Source organism: Genypterus blacodes, unplaced genomic scaffold (assembly GCF_046128005.1).
Source record: "Genypterus blacodes isolate CSIRO-AG114 ecotype Tasmania unplaced genomic scaffold, CSIRO-AGI_Gbla_v1 ptg000058l_1, whole genome shotgun sequence".
Lineage (NCBI taxonomy): Eukaryota > Metazoa > Chordata > Actinopteri > Ophidiiformes > Ophidiidae > Genypterus > Genypterus blacodes.
The window spans coordinates 4,845,556-4,862,500 of NW_027466870.1; the positions used below are offsets into that span (position 1 = coordinate 4,845,556).

Genomic DNA, 16,945 nt, shown 5'->3' on the forward strand with positions numbered 1-16,945 from the left:
CATAATTCTCCGAGCAGTGGCTGCGTGATTCCTTTTATCAACATGAACAAAATCCTTGAAACTCTGTTTTGTTCAGAGTATTTTGACTTCTTAAATGCAGGTCTTGTATGTTTTGATTATATGTGAGTTTGTTTCTGGGACATGTGAGGTAATGACTGGGGCTTCAAACTTTAACAGTGTGGAATATGCCAATAAGTTATCCAATGCAAAAAAGAAGTTTTCCTCTGCTGTCACCACACTATTTGTTCTGAAAAGTTGTGTGTGTGTGTGTGTGTGGAAGGGTTGATTTCCATTTATATTGCTACTTAAAGCTGGCAGTGGTCCATTGTGAGGTTAAAGGTCAACTGGAGGACCACCCTGACACTGCAGACAGGCCCTTCAATGCTGACAAGTGCACTGACATGAGTCCTCCTGGCTCGACTGAATGTCACTTTGGGGTCAAGTTCAGCGGTCAAATAGTGAGTGAGTGTATATGTAAATGTTTCTGTGTTGTATTTACAGACACTCAATATACTATACATCTAGTTTTACATTTTAACTGCTGTCAGGCTCAAATTCATTTCACCATCCTCCATCCTCCTCATCTAAATAAACAGGTTATACACCCTGAAGCTGAGTTAGCTTATGCACAGACTAAACATGTGGGGAATTCAATCAATTCTCCCCCCTGATTTTCTGTGCTTGCTTGAACCTGCAAAACATCTCCAGGGGAATTTATATACAACCATTAAACCTCCCACACATTAATGAAAACTCATTTTTAGAAGGTGGTGAGATTTTGAGCTGAACACAGGCGGACACAGCTGGGTTATGTTCACTGTATCACTTGTAATTGCAGTATTATTGTGGCTTCATTTAGAGCTGCAAAAGGCTCCTAAAAGTCTTACGTTGTAACAAATGAAGTAACTGTTTCTAAATTGCAAGATGCCTGTTAAATGTGCCTCCAAATTTAGAATGAGATTGTCATTAATGAAGTGTTAATTTCAATTCATACCATCCTGTGTGTTCAGGCTATGAGTTTATACACATGAACACAAAGCAATACCTCAGATTACCTCAAGTTCAAGAACGGTTGCCCGACTGAGCTCAGGCCATCCGGCAATCACATTAAATTTATCTCATGAGTCTTGGCAGCAGATTTTACATGCAGTAATAAATTGTGTGTTTGCGGATATTGTCTCAAAGTTTAAATCTGTCTGATGATGCCTGCACCTGCTGTTCAATTTCCCCCTGAAGCAGCACTTCACAATGACAGAATGTGTGTGTGTGTGTGTGTGTGTGTGTGTGTGTGTGTGTGTGTGTTGAAGTTCTATCAAGCGTTGTCTCTTAACTCCCTCAGGCTTTAAGATACATTTTGCAAGATGTTGTCCCTCTATCCTTGATGTATGTCCATCTGTCAGTCACAGTGTTTGTTATAATTTGAAATCAACAATTGTAATGGCTCATGTGGGATCCCTAACAACAAATATATTTACCTTTATTGTACTAAATGGATAGATAGGTCAACATTGTAACACATTGCCTGCAACATTATATTAAGCTGAATACCTCCTGGCAGGTAAAACATCTCTTAATGCTGCTTTAGTTTCCTACAGCACGTCGAAGTCTGTATGTGTCATCACGTTGTTTGTTCAGGTCCCAAGGGTGCTTTTTAGAAGTGCTGAGCGCAGACACGGGCCGAGCACCGGCATGTGTTTGTGGAAATGAGATTCGATCGATTCGATTCAAGTCATTTCAGGACGTTTTAGAGCAAAATTGATCCCAAAGTACCCAGAAAATGTTTGCTTTTCTCTGAGTGGAGCATAGCACAGAACCATCAGCAGAGTTGTGACACTGTGTGCTTCATCTGAGAGCATCAAAGTATTCCAGCAGCTTTGATTGTTGAGGGTAAAGCTTCACATTGTGGTTTAGAGTGGAGTTTGTTTGATGACATATAACCCTTTTAATGAATTCTTTGATATTATGATGTTATAGTATATATGTGAATGTCATTTGCGTGTGTGTGTGTGTGAGTGGTGCGCTATAATAGAATCATCAAAGGCAGCTCATCTGATTCAGTTCAGATGAGATTGTTCTGAAGATTTTGTTGGCTGTCTCATAACATTTGCGTGTAATTTGACAGAGTGGATGTACAAAAATATCAGGCTTTCAATATGAAAATATATGCTAATAGAGACAGAGAGTGTGCATATCAGCCTTTTGGGACAACCTGTGCAATTCCTCACACACATTGCCTCTCTGACAGTATTTCAGGGGTTGTAGGCAAGATTGTTTCGATCTATTTCAGGCCGGCTGTCTAACCGTAAATGATGACATGAGACATGAATGTGATGTCTTGCAATAGCAGATGTCTGCTCCAGAGTTGCTTTTCTGGATTAAAATAACGCAATCATAATTCCTTCAAAACAGAAGAGATATAACTGTCGACTGAGCCCAAGTCAAACAGCTGATGCCTTTCATTCATTGCGTCATTTAATCCTTAAGCCACACAGTCATACTTATGGGCTTGTTGGCATAGATGCTTCTATGAGTATATGTAGTATAGCTGCAGCTGCTTTGGATTTCCTGATTGCATTTTTTAATTTGTGTTGGTAGCTTTAAAGATTGATGTTTGCAAATGGACAAAACTTTCTTTCTTGTGAATCTGGTGAGGGAAAGGTGGAGTTTTCTCTTGTGTCCTGTATTCGGACCATGAACTGAGGGCTGACACAAAGGTGAAACATCTCATGAAGTCGATCCTTCTCTCCACTTCGCCCTCCAGATAAACACACATTTGTGACTTTGAGGATTCTACTTTGTTTTTCATTTCCCCCTTTTTCCGTTGGATGAGTTGTTGTCACCTTCAAAGTTGTTGCCTTAATATTTCACAGCAGCAGGTTGCACCTCTGTGGAGATTGATGACACCTCTGCAAGGATGGACAAGAAAAGTAATTCTTGACTAAAATAAGACATGAGAAGAGGACAGGTTAAAAATAAACCCATCTTTTTGTTCCACAGTACAGCTATTTCTGTCCCATTCCCTCTTACAAATGCAGACAAGTCATTATTTATAGTCATTATTTCTACTTGTTTTGGCAGATGGGTCATGGATGTCATTATTCTAAGAATCATCCAAGATTCATTTTCTCATCAGCCCGGTTGCTTAAATGTTTGTAACTTTTTTCCCTTTCTTGTCTCTCAGTACAGTAAAAGTTTGAAACTACAAATGAAAGAGGCGAAAGTTTCAGGGCCTTATTTGACACTAAAATCAGGACTGTTTGGATATTCCATTGGTCAATAGTCCCTCTTCAACACCAAAACCAGGGTAGCATGTTTGAAACCAGGGGTAGCATGATGAATTTCCAGGGTAGCATGATGAATTTCATCATAGGATGAAATTCAGCAGGAGCTAGATTTATTATAGTACCTAACTTATTGCACTTCTACTCTAGCTCTAGTTATGTTCTTAGCTGTTGGTTTAGGAAGGAAATGCGCTTACGATTTCTTGTGACCTAAAGTTCTTTTATCTACCTTTGTTGAACACACTTATTGTAAGTCGCTTTGGATAAAAGCGTCTGCTAAATGACCGTAATGTAATGTAATGTAATGTAATGAGGCTTAGAAAAAGATTCCTCTGCACCTCAGGGAAATCCTGACCATTACTGCATCAAACTGCATGCAGTTTCCTGAGCTATTTCTCCTCTATTCCCCTTCTTGTTCCTTGTATAATGGGGAAATTGCCTTTTGGGCCCAATCAGATGCAATAATAATCACTCCCAGTCACCTACACAAGCCACAGGGAACTCTGGTACCTGTAAATTATAATCCTTTACTTTAAATAAATGCAGGAGAAGCCACTGTACAACAAAACATGAGTTCTCTTCCTGTTAGCCTCAGATGCCAACTCTGTGACCTCAATATTCAAAATGCAAAATTTCAAGATTCAAATTTACTTTTGGAGGTATATTTGTGACAAGCACTTTAATCAAAGAGTACTGTGATGTGATGCAGGTTGTGCTCTTTTCTATGTGACGTTTATGTGTATCCATGGTGGCGATCACTGTTTGTGCAGGCTTTTGTGCTGTGGCTAGAAAGAGCATAGGTACTCTGATGAATACATCTAGGAAATACAAAACTTAAATGTATTGATGTGAAGTTTGTTGTGTAACTACTTTTCTACTTGTCACCTTTCCCTGATCTACATCACTGTAGGGATAAAGGATTATTGTACTTATGTGGGTTGACTTGGCCAATGTATTTCATGTATTTTAGTACCTGAGATGTTCCATTTTTAGCAGAAAGAGCGGAGGTGTCATGGTGACCCCAACTCCATGTTGCTGCAGCCCTCCCAGGGGTCCAGCTGGCAGCCAGAGATTGGACTCAGCTGGCACGGCTGGAGACTCTTTTGGGTGGGAGGTGGGGGTGAATGTGCCAGACGCCAAAGCAAAAGCGGCTGTGTTTTTCCAGAGCCACAGGGCAGTGCTTCCTCTAATCTGCATGTGTGTGATTGTATATTTGTCTACACAACATTAAAAGTATACAATGATGTGGATTTTCCCCAGGTCATTTCATTGTAAGGCTTTAAGGACAGTAGAGGTTTGATGAGATTGAATCAGGATAGGTTCCAGGTTACTGAAGAGGTGGTGAAATTTAAGAGCTTGGTTACAGAATGAAAGCATGCAATCTGTGTGTGCAGGGTTGAGTCGTATCAGAACACTCAAGTACAGAAGTCACTGTATTATAAACAAGGTGACTGATGTTATAAAGCATGATGTTGTAATGTGCCCAGAAGTTTAAAACGTGATGTCCCTTAATCTGCATGGCATTCTGCTGGCAGGCTGCACAAAACTACACAAGACAAATTACAAAAATGAAAACGCAAACAGGGATTTGCATTTGATTATTTTTGTACATATCAGTCAAAATGAAATGATAAAATGTATTATATATAAATTTTGTAATTGAGGGATTAAGCAAATTAGACAATACGGTGATGATGGATCCATATGAGAAAATTGGATTATAAGTTTTATTAACTGAAAAAGCTTTTGGGAAGCTTTTACAAAAACAGTAATTACATGAATAAATGTGACTATTTGTCTATATAGAGCAGAGAGGGAGCCACATGTACATCACACTGTACACCTGCATCTGCTCTCTCAACACCTGCTGATTGAAAGCGTAAATCATCTCTTCTGGCCGATTTGTATCTGGATCTCCTCGTTTTCTCCAGTTTTCTCCCCCCGTCATGATAAAGAATAAAGCACAGTAGGAATTACAGTGGTCGAAAATCAATCAGCCATCCTGTGTTCCACATATTCATAATAATAGGCCTGTACTTGTCATTAACCCCAGGTAATCGGCCGCATCAACCCTATGTGAAAATCTGTCCGCTTACTCCAAACTATTTTCCACTTCAGATGCCTTAGTTTGGCTGTAATGGGCTCTGCCTCATTTTAGGACCTCTTGTGGTTTGCAGTACATTGCCCTTTTCACACGCAATTACCTCCTCAGCTCCATTTCTGGCTCATTAGCAGCACTTGATGGGTTATCCCTCCCCAAAAGCTTCAAGGTATATGACAAGTTCTTCTGTTTCTGGAAGCACATAGTTTAGCTCAAGTTAAACTGTAACACTCTTCGAAGTGAGACGTGACCCATGTGACCCATGTCCTAAAAGAAAACGAGGAAAAGTAAAGGCAAATTTGATTTCTTATTGGATCAGCTCAAAATGGCCTTAATGTTGCATTGGGGATTATTCTTGTTGTGTTCATATGGAAACATGTTATTTTCCATGCCCTTCCCACTAGCGCAGAAATCGACATAATCAGCAAATCATTCCAGCAAGTCGTTATCATCATATCGCCTCCCAGCAAGGTCACCTGTATGCCGTGTTGATGTCCGCTCCTGGTGGTTCACGTGCAAGTAAATGGTTTTGTTTTCCTTACGGACCCACAGTTTACATATTTGGACTGGGGCAGTGGATACAATTATGCAAGTCTTATGAGTCAATTAAAGTGCTACGGGGAATTCTGTATACATTAAAAGTCTATGACACATTGAAGAGTGAATTAAGTGAAATGAACCAAATGAAAGCTTCTTGGTGATTTGTAGAAATCCTGTTGTGTAAATGTTGGTCAGTAGGTTGGCTTTTGGAGCTTTGTCCTAGGGGTCGACCAGGATGTGGGCTGAGTCTGACCCCAGGATATGATTGTTCATTTGTTCTGTTCAATGAAAAGTCGACTACACAACTGAAGCCAGGATGATCAATAATGGTTTATTTTGTAAATTCCGACATCACAATACTTCTGACATACCAAAAGTCAATCAAAGATATATCAGTCCAAACTTAACAAAACCATAACTTCACAAAAGGAATCAAATATGCAAGAAACACAATACGCGTGCTGAAGAGTATCGATATGGAGCAAACCTGAGCAAACTAATTCTTCATCTTACAACTGGAGTCCTTGTCTGTGACTTCAGTGGGGACCTGTGTGAACTGGTGAGAGCATTATAAGAAGTTTTACAACTACATCTATTCTGTTCTCTTGTTTGTGAAATGCTGTTCAGTAGTGCCCTCTAATGGAGAGATTCATATCACATTTACTTTTTCTGTATACTTGCAAAACAAGTGCTATTTGTTTATGGTTTTTTTGACAATACAACCAAACTAAGCTGCTCAGAATGCTTATTTCCCTATATTGGAAGAGGTGGGCCCTTCATGCAAGACATCAATGTTGAGAAACATCCAAAAGGAAATATGTATGCCTCAGTATGACAAATATGTGAGTTAAATTTGATAAGCAAAATGACATAAAACCACATATTAAGAACATAAAAACAACACATAAGAAATAGAATGGAGTAAGAATCGAAATGGCACAAATAACAACATATATATATACAATATTTTATTATCATTGATGTCAACTTCTTTAAACTTTCTTATTCAGTAATATAAGTAATATATCAACTTACTTTTTTGAGGACATTCATCAGCACTGGGATGATGTCAGCGGTTAGCTCAAACAAAACATTGTTAAACAGACAAAGCAAATAATACCAACGCATATAAAATGTAGTCTTTCATTCTGTCATCACCTCTTGCACACATGCACATTTTCTCTTCATTAATGAGTCTGACCTGCTTTTCTGATCCTGTCACACCCTCTAATAAAGACTTAATTAATGTATTTAACCTTTTAAACAGCCCATCCTGATACAAATCCTAACTACACATGCACAGTACAGTACATATCCCATGTGTACTAATGCCAGATGACATCAGCTAAACTTTCTCTAAACTCTTCTTGTTCTGTGATAGAATTCACAGTGAAAGAGAAGCAGTTTGTGTGGCTCTCTGGCGCCCCCTGTTGGGGGCTGAGACTTGCATATCGTAGCCAATTGTGTGCTTTCCTCTTGCAGGGCCTCCTGAGAAGCCTCTCTGCTGCACATCTACAACCTGCTAATGCAAATGCCTTGTGATTTCATTGACACTGTTTATGCCAATGTTTTTTCTAATGTGTGTTTGACCAGACATCCCTATGTCGTACTGAAGAAAACTGCTAAGGCTGCATTAGGTACGTTCTTGTAACACTGTCAGCAGATCTGAAAGAGAAACAGATGATGACAGCATCTGCCATTGCAGCAATGAATTTCCCAACAGCAATCCCGTGCTTGTGTTTTAGGTCATATCAAAACAATACATTTACTGTGACAGTTAGAAAGGTTCTGACATTTCCCCAAGAAACCTTGAAAACATGTTGTTTGACTGTATAGCGCTCTATAGTGCTTTTAGGATTACATTAAAACACACGTCCAGTGTGTTGTGCTTCTCTCACCGGCCTAAGGATGATGTCTTTCCTGTAGGAAAAGTGGGTGAGGTTGACCCTGTTGAAAAGTCTCTCCTTGAACTGCACCAGACGATACAGAGACAGGGTGAACTTCGCCAGCACCAGTGTGTAGGTGATCTCCACCACCAGCAGTGTAGTGTAGATCATCATCTGAGCCTTGCACTGCTGACTTTTGTTTTCTCCCTTGAGCATGTAGGAAGGTGAAGCACTGTGTGGTGCCATGGGACAGATGAAGATCACTGGAGTAGTTGGTGGGAGAGTTGTCGTTTGGGTGGTGGTCGTAGTGGATGGAGTTGTTGGAGTTGTTGTGGAGGTTGTTGTAGTTGCTATGGTGGTGGTGGGTGTCACTGTTGTAGGTGAAGTTGTTGTTGTTGTTGTTTTTGTTGTAGTTGTAGGCAGAGCAGTTGTGGTTGGTGTTGTTGTGGTCGGTGCTAGAGTTGTGGCTGGTTGTGTGGTGGGGACAGTGGTGGTTGTAGTAGAAGGGGTGGTTGTTGGTTGTGTAGTTGGCAGAGTTGGCAGAGTTGTGGTCTGTGCGGTGGTGGTTGTAGTAGTAGGGGTGGTTGTTGTTGTAGTAGAAGGGGTGGTTGTTGGTTGTGTAGTTGGCAGAGTTGGCAGAGTTGTGGTCTGTGCAGTGGTGGTTGTAGTAGTAGGGGTGGTTGTTGGTTGTGTAGTTGGCAGAGTTGTGGTTTGTGTGGTGGTGGTTGTAGTAGAAGGGGTGGTTGTTGGTTGTGTAGTTGGCAGAGTTGGCAGAGTTGTGGTCTGTGCGGTGGTGGTTGTAGTAGTAGGGGTGGTTGTTGGTTGTGTAGTTGGCAGAGTTGTGGTTTGTGTGGTGGTGGTTGTAGTAGAAGGGGTGGTTGTTGGTTGTGTAGTTGGCAGAGTTGGCAGAGTTGTGGTCTGTGCGGTGGTGGTTGTAGTAGTAGGGGTGGTTGTTGGTTGTGTAGTTGGCAGAGTTGTGGTTTGTGTGGTGGTGGTTGTAGTAGAAGGGGTGGTTGTTGGTTGTGTAGTTGGCAGAGTTGGCAGAGTTGTGGTCTGTGTGGTGGTGGTTGTAGTAGTAGGGGTGGTTGTTGGTTGTGTAGTTGGCAGAGTTGTGGTTTGTGTGGTGGTGGTTGTAGTAGAAGGGGTGGTTGTTGGTTGTGTAGTTGGCAGAGTTGGCAGAGTTGTGGTCTGTGCGGTGGTGGTTGTAGTAGTAGGGGTGGTTGTTGGTTGTGTAGTTGGCAGAGTTGTGGGTTGTGTGGTGGAGGTTGTGACTGCAGTGGTTGGTAAGGTGGTGCTGATAGAGGGAGTAGTGGGACAAACTAGCTGGTCCTCTCTTAATGACACGATCTGCTGTCCTTTTAAATCCTCTGGATACCCACAAACAGGAGATGGAGATGAGATCTTGAGCGAGTTGGTCTTTATCCACAGGTGAAGATGTTTCAGATTGCAGTCACAGTGCCAAGGGTTGTCATTAAGAGAAACTTTTCTTATTTTTCTTAAAGGCTCAAAAATATCCACTGGAAGAGTCTGGAGGTTATTTTTAGCCAGCTTGAGTGTGGTCACGTTTGGGATCTTGTGAAACGTGTCTGCATCCAATGAATTTAACGTATTGCTCATGAGATTTAGGTCTACAAGCTTCACAAGGCCTTCAAAGTATTCAGGAGATAAGGTGGCAAAGTGATTTTTGGAGAGGTCTAGCTTCTGCAGTTGCTTCAGAGGACTGAATATTCCTGTAGGAAGAGTACTAAGATTATTTTGGGTCAAACTCAATTCAACCAAAGGCATTTCTCCAAATAGCCCTTGGGGCAGATCAGTCAGCTGATTCTTCTTCAGGGTGAGAAATTGAAGATTAGGGAAGTTTATAAAGAATTTGTCAGGTAAATTAGTCAGACGGTTGCTGTCCAAAAACAACCTGTTCAGATTTTTACGATGTGGAAATAGATTAGGTGGCAATTGTGTTATTTTGTTTCCATGCAGGCCAAGCTCCTTCAAGTTTGTCAAATTCTGAAAAATCTCCTCAGGAATGGTGGTCAGCTGATTTTCGTAAAGCCTTAGGATCTGAAGTTTGCTTAGTTTTGAGAACAGGTTAGCAGATACAGAGGAGAGACGATTTTTAGCCAAATGAAGGTTTGTTAGGCTCTCAAGATCATCAAAAGTCCCTTCTTCTATGGATTCGATCTCATTGATATTTAACCATAACTGTTTAACTTTTTTAAGGCCGTCAAACAAACCTTTTTCCACAATACGAAGTCTGTTTTGCTTTAGTACCAGGTACTCCAGGTTGCTGAGGTTTTGGAAAACTGCCACTGGGATTGACGATAATGGAGTGCTATGGATCTCAATACACCTCAGCTCTGACAGACCCTCAAAAGCTCCATCCTCAATGGTTGCTGTCTGAGTACTAAAGAAATCCACCTGTTTCAGCTGGGGGTTTTTGACAAAGGCACCTTTGGGGATGATTGTGATGTTGCTATTCAAAAAGAAAACCTCTGTTATGTCTTCCCTCAGAACATGAGGGATTTCAGTTGTTGTTACACCAAAAGCATGCTGGTTTGTTTTAAAAGGGTCAGTGTCCTTTTTACATTGTGGCAGTGAATATTCAAACAGCAGAGGCAGAAAGAGAACGATGATTTGTCTTCTTGACATGCTTATTCACTACAAAAGGAAAGACAAATATTAGAGTTTGGAATGACTAAATTTCTATTCCATATATTACAGTTTAGCCAACAGTTTAATATTTTCAATTTTTTCAATCTTGTGATGACACATGGGTTGCCATAATTATCAAAAGCTTAACAAATACTAGTCTGGCCAGGACACAGTTATGTCTAAGTGCTATTCCAGTCACAATGACATTTCCTTACCTGATTATTTCCTGTCGTAGGATGAAGCGGATGCTGTTACAGCCGTGGAGAAACACAAACAACCACCGTCTAAGTAGTTATCTTCTGTATCTATGCTAGTCAGCAGGCCTGGAATGCATAAACACGCCTCTGCAGCAGGAGATAAGAGCAGCAAAGAAATGCTGCTAATGTTGTAGCTGTCTGTAAAGTCTGTAATGTCTGGCTCAATGCACAAATCAGACACACTGGGGTGTTTGTGCAGACTTTTGCATGTTCAGACTGAAGACTACAGGCGAAGAAAAGCTGAATTTTGTAATTTCAACCTTTTAATCATTTTTCCTCCTCACACAAATACAGATTGCTGAAAATGAGTATGGCCTCTTTGATATAGTGTGTAGACTTTCTACACACTGCAGCACAGGAAATTGAATATTAATATCATAAATAATATGGTAATAATATTATCCTACTATTAATAGATAATATTTAACCAATATTAAACCAATGTTGGTTGCTTTTCACTACATTTCTGCAAATGGTGGTAATATGAGGATGGATTGATAAGTTCTGAGAGTGATCTGTGATAACTTTGTCATATTATTACTTTTTGCACGCTGGCTGAGGTTCATTATTCAAACCTGCATGCTCTGGTAGTGCTCAAGGGTCTGTGAGTTGTACAAGATGGATGAGCGCACTGCCCAACCACCACACTTCCACGAAATTCCACTCAAATCTTGATGTGATACCAGAGTTAATCCTTTCAACCTCACACCCAGCATCTGTTACCCATTGAAGAAGCTCATAAGAGTCTGTAGAAGAAACACACTTAATTCAGTGAATGACACAATTTAGGAGCGCTCACATTAATAGTAGTGCATTTATTGAATGAATGTCAATATTCTGAATTATAATATTGCAAACTAAATGATGATTTGTGAAAAGTAAAAAAAGGCAATTTAGAGTTAAAGCAAAACTGAACCTAAATGCATTTTTATAAGCACAACACCATCAACTTTAAATACACTTAATAACTTGAAAAGTAACATTTTCAAAACTGTTGCAGACAGTTTTAACGTGTGTGGTGTCGTTACAGTTAGTAAGATGTTTCCCTTTAGTTGCTGGTCCTTTAATCCAAACACAGCACCCCAGTCTCATACAGCAAACTTGCAGAGGAAAGAGGGAATGTGTCGTGTCCAGAGGCGGAAAGTAACGGAGTACATTTACTTCAGTACTGTACTTAAGTACACTTTTTATGGATCTGTACTTTACTCGAGTATCATGTTGGAGGAGTACTTATGACTTTTACTCAAGTACATTTGAAAGGCAAATATCGCACTTTTTACTCCGCTACATTTCTATCCATAACCATAAGTACTTTTCTAAAAAAAATTAAAAGCGGGGAAACCCTGTGGATTCAGTATTTTGTTGTTTCCTTCTCAAACGTGATTGGATTGTACAGGTGCCACTGACAGAGACAGCCTATCAGCAATCACCTTCAGTTTTCCTACCATGAACGCAAACTCCATGGTCAGATTCAGTTGGACACTAATTATTCCGGAGAATGTCAGAAAAAACTACGGAGACTTTTGCCTTCTGTAAAACGGTTCGGAAAAACGACCTCAGATGGCAGTCGAAATATAATAGCCTGGGGCAAAACCGAAGTGTTCTGGACATACGAACACCGATAAAAAAGGGCAAATTTATCAGCCCGAGACTTTACCACCACTGTTGATGGGTAATATTTGTCTTCATTAATTATTATCAACGAATATAGAAGTCCCTATATGCCTATTCTTTGCTATTATTATCCTCCTTTTGAACACGATATAAGGAAGCAATGTAACACGCTCATGGCAACAGCCGGTGACAGCAGTGCGTAAATCAAGTTACCCCTCCCATTTCTGGTATTATACAGGGATTTCTTAATCCCGTGCGAATTGGTCATTTATATTACAGTCAGATGTCCTGAGGTAAAATTATTTTACCCCACATCAAACTAATCCCATCCGAATATGGCTTTATTTGTGTACATATGCATATTTAAGTGGGGGAACGCTATTCTTATGACAACGTCACAAAGAATACTATAATCCCCATTTCACCACTGCTGATGTCTTGAGTGTACTTTACCTGAAGGCCTAGATTGGTCTTTTTAAACCATAAATTCATTAATTAAATCATCAGAGCAAGTTGGAATGTTGAATAAAGTAACATTTTAAAAATATGAAAATGACTTTTTTGTCAATGATTTTATTTTCTAAATTTGTTACATTTTTCAAGGTATTAACATGAAAGATTCCATAAAAACTCCATCCAGGAGGTTTCTATAGATAAAGGTAAGCACTGTGGCAGTATACAATATTTAGAAAATGGTCCGTACTTGAGTACTTTTAAAAACAAGTACTTCAGTACTTTTACTTAAGTAAACATCTGACTGTAGTACTTTTACTTGTACTTGATTAAAATTTAACAAGCGGTATCTGTACTTTTACTTAAGTAATGAAGCTGTGTACTCTGTCCGCTTCTGGTCGTGTCACATGCAAAATGCTAATCAAGCCAAAGGAAAATCCGTTGTGTGCTGCTGAATGGAGCTGCAGTGGGGTTTTGTGGTGTCATTAATAATAAACATTTTCCAAGTAAGCCACGGCAATCAGTGAGCAGTTTCCCTTGGCTTCAAACACTCTTAGGCTTTCAGTGTTGGGTGGTCCAGTCTACAGCACAGAGTTCTTATTTCTGTGGGCTATATTGCTGCTGCCTCTCTTGTTCCTCCTCCAGCACACACAGCAGATGATAAGGCTGCTGATGATGACGGTGCACACTACCGCAATGACAATGAGCGACGTCTTATTAGAATCCCCGCCTCCTTCCTCGTGTCCACTGCCGGTGACTGCCTCTGTCCCTGAAGGGGTTGTGGTCTTGACAGCAGGTGAGGAAGTGCTCCGTCTAGGTGGGGGGGTATTAGGTTCCTGTCTCTTCTCTGTTGTCGTTGCTGTAGGCTCCTCAGTGGAGCTGAGAGGCACCAGGTTCTCATCCATCAGCAGGGCAATCTCCTCACCAATCAAACTCAGGGGCGTTTCACATACCACAAGGCTGTGGTTGGCCTTGGATGGGTGCTGATTCAGCCAGTGTTTTAGTGGCAGAATGCCTTGGTCACACCTCCAAGGGTTCTGCTGCAGGAGTACTTCATTTGCTTTGGTAAGGGCTTGCAGACTCTTCTGGGGCAGGTTGGGGAAAGAGTTGTTTTGCAGGTCTATCTGGCCTAAATGGCTCAGGCCGTCAAGGAAGCCAGAAGGGAGGGAGATGATGAAATTGTGCTCCAAGGAAATGTTAACCAGGTTGGGCAAACCTTGGAAAGTGCCGGCTTGCAGGTTTTTGAGCAGATTTGTGTGAAGAGATACCTCCCCTACATGTTCCAGCCCTCTGAAGGCCCCAGCAGACACATCGCTGATCCGGTTGCGACTCAGCACCAGGAGACGCAGCTGAGTCAGGTTCCTGAATGTGTCATCTTCCACACGGCTCAGCTTGTTGTCATATAACCACAGCTCTCGCAGAGCCATGGGCCCAAACACTCCTGGAGACAGACTCTCCAGTTGGTTTTCATACAAGGAGATTTGGGACAGGAAGGGCAGGTTTAAGAAAATTCCTTGTGGAAGAGATGTGAGTCTGTTGTTTGAGAGGAAAAGCTTCTTGAGTTTCTGGTTGTTGGAGAACAGGTCAATGTGGAGATGTGTGATCAGATTGTCTTGTAGAGAGAGGTCCTCCAGGGAGACAAGCTTATCTAAAGTGCCAATGGGAATCTGCTGGATTGAATTCTTGTTTAGCCGTAACACTGTCAGCTTAGAAAGACTCCTGAACAAGTCCCTGGAGAGTTGACTGATATTGTTACCAGAAAGCGTCAGGTACTTCAGTTCCGTGACAGGGTGAAACATCTCCACAGGTATAGAAGTGAAGAGGTTCCTACTGAAGTCAAGCATCTTTAGATTGTGCAAGGGGACTAACCAGTTTGGGCGGAGTACCTGGAGTTTGTTGCTCTTCAGATGCAGAGACTCTAACTTTGGGATATTCTGGAACAAGTCCCCAGGGAGATCTTGCAATTCAGTGCTGGTTAATGCCAAGCCTTCTAGATGAGTAGTGAATTCAAATGTGCCAGGACGCACTTCCCTCAACACAGTGTCCCTAACACTAAAACCACTGAGGGCCTTGGAGAAGTCGGCAAAATCCTCTGGTTTCATAGAGTAGATGGTACAGTTGGAGATTTGGAGGGCTGTGGTGGAGGAGGGCACTGGTGCAGGGAACTCTGAGAGGCGATTACACATGATCGTAGTTCCTTGACAAATGCATCCATCCGGACAGCCCCAGACAACAGCGCTGAGGGAACAGAGGAGGAGCATGTGGAGGGCGATGGACAGGTCCATGATTTCCCTACAACAGATGAACAAAACAATCTGTGACATTGTGATCAAATAGGAAATATATATAACTGCAATTTGACCAAATAATAGACAGCTAGAGTCAATGTAACAATCAGGAATGTAGTGTTTGTGAACTTTTCATGTTTCTGAATGTACATGTGTTGAGCTTTGGGGATTTTAAAAAACAAAATCACAGTAAAAACCAGACACAAATTTACCAAAAGGAGAGGGTGATGTGTGAATTTTGATTAGTCAAAAAACAAAAGGGTTTGCTTGCAAGATCATTATGTCATCACATGAAACTGTGTCCCTAACATTTGGTGCACAGTGGTTATTAGTTTTCCAGGATAATAGAGGAAGAAACTCTGGTCTGTGGTTTCTAGTCTGTCTGAGTGAGCAGCCAGAAGGAGGAATTCTTTACACTTTAGATCATCGCCATCACGAGGCTACTCAATACTCAAGTCTAATTGCTAACTGTGCCTACAAGTTGCAGCCTCAGCATTTTCATGTTAACCAGAAAGGAAACATTTGTAAAAACCAGTGTCGTACTTTGTTGCCCGTGCTGAGCAGAAGTGCTTCTATGCATTACTCACAGGGTTTGACAGGAGTTGTATGACCACATTTCTCATCCTGTGCCATTAAAACAATTTATTCTGGTTTTGCTTTTATTGCAGTGAAATGCTATTGAAAAGTGAATCTCAAAACTCTTGAGGAGTAATGCATAAAGTTTTGATGCCACTACCTGTAAGATCATGTGTGCAGACAGAACGCCTGCACATGTTTGAGTCTGAGCCTCCACAGATATGTGACCCGCATGCTGCACCCTCCATACAAATCATGGCAGCACATTGGAGGATACTCTGGCAAGCTTTCTTTCCCCTCTGTGAGTTGTTTTAGAGTGCAGACCAGGCCTTTCCACAGGAGCAGCTTTCTAAAGAGCTCAGCCACAGACCAATCAGCTTCTCCTCACGTCTTTGTCTCTCCATTTAACATCAAACTAAACAAATCAAACAAATACAACGTGATGATTAACTTTATATAATGTGTGTGGTGTGTTGACACAGACACATGGCGTTGACATGAAGGTCACAGATACGTCAGTGATGGCCTCCTACTTCACACAGACCACCAGCACAATGAGAGTCCTTATCAGATATTCTTCAGGGACGTTGTATATCTAAACTTTTCCTGAACCGCTTCCATTCCAGTGTGTGTGTACCTTGGCTGATTTTGTGTGACATTACCTCTGTCAGACAAAGCATTTTGATAGAGCACACATGCTTCACGTGCTGTCTTGTGTCATATGGAGCTACAGAAATACACACATCTGCCAAAGTTAGGACCAAAGCTATGGTTAAAGCTTAACTATGAGCAGTCTAAAACTATCCATAAGGATTAAAACTGTGCATTCCTAACTGTTACAAGCCATACAGAATGCAGCAGCTGGTCTTCAACCGAACCAAAACAGCACACGTCACTCCTCCGCTCATATCCTTCCATTGGTTCCAGTTGCTGCCCGTGTCAAGTTCATGTCCTTGACGCTTGCCTACAATGCAACATCCAGTCTGGCACCCACTTATCTGAATTCTCTCATTCAGGTTTATGCTTCCTCACACTCACTCTGCTCTGCCAACAGACAGCGCCTGGTGCCACCAGAATTTGCCTCTTGGCACCTACGTATGTCCTGTTGTTCCACTAAAACTTCAGTTCTTGGAGCTCAATCTTGTTGTTCCCTCCGGACTAGATCTTTGCTTTTGTGGTATTAAACTCTCATTTGTGTGTCGCTTTGGATAAAAGTGATAAAATGGCTCCTATGGTTTCTTTCAGTCAGACAAACAACTCTCTGTAGATTCACCCTCCTTTCACAAGCAGACCGAAAATC

At 41.3% G+C, this 16,945-nt stretch overlaps 1 protein-coding gene across 1 annotated transcript in view; it reads right to left on the reverse strand.

Annotated features, from left to right (window-relative positions):
* Positions 1–6,581: 6,581 nt before the first annotated feature.
* Positions 6,582–16,945, reverse strand: part of LOC143002775 (uncharacterized) — a 16,329-nt gene continuing 5,965 nt past the window's right edge. Inside the window, exons 3-4 of the mRNA XM_076153119.1 lie at positions 13,366–15,073; positions 6,582–10,460 (exon numbers count right to left, since the gene is read on the reverse strand). Of these exons, the coding sequence (XP_076009234.1) occupies positions 7,785–10,460; positions 13,366–15,073 (4,384 nt within the window). The 3' untranslated portion in view covers positions 6,582–7,784. The remainder of the gene's footprint in view (positions 10,461–13,365; positions 15,074–16,945) is intronic.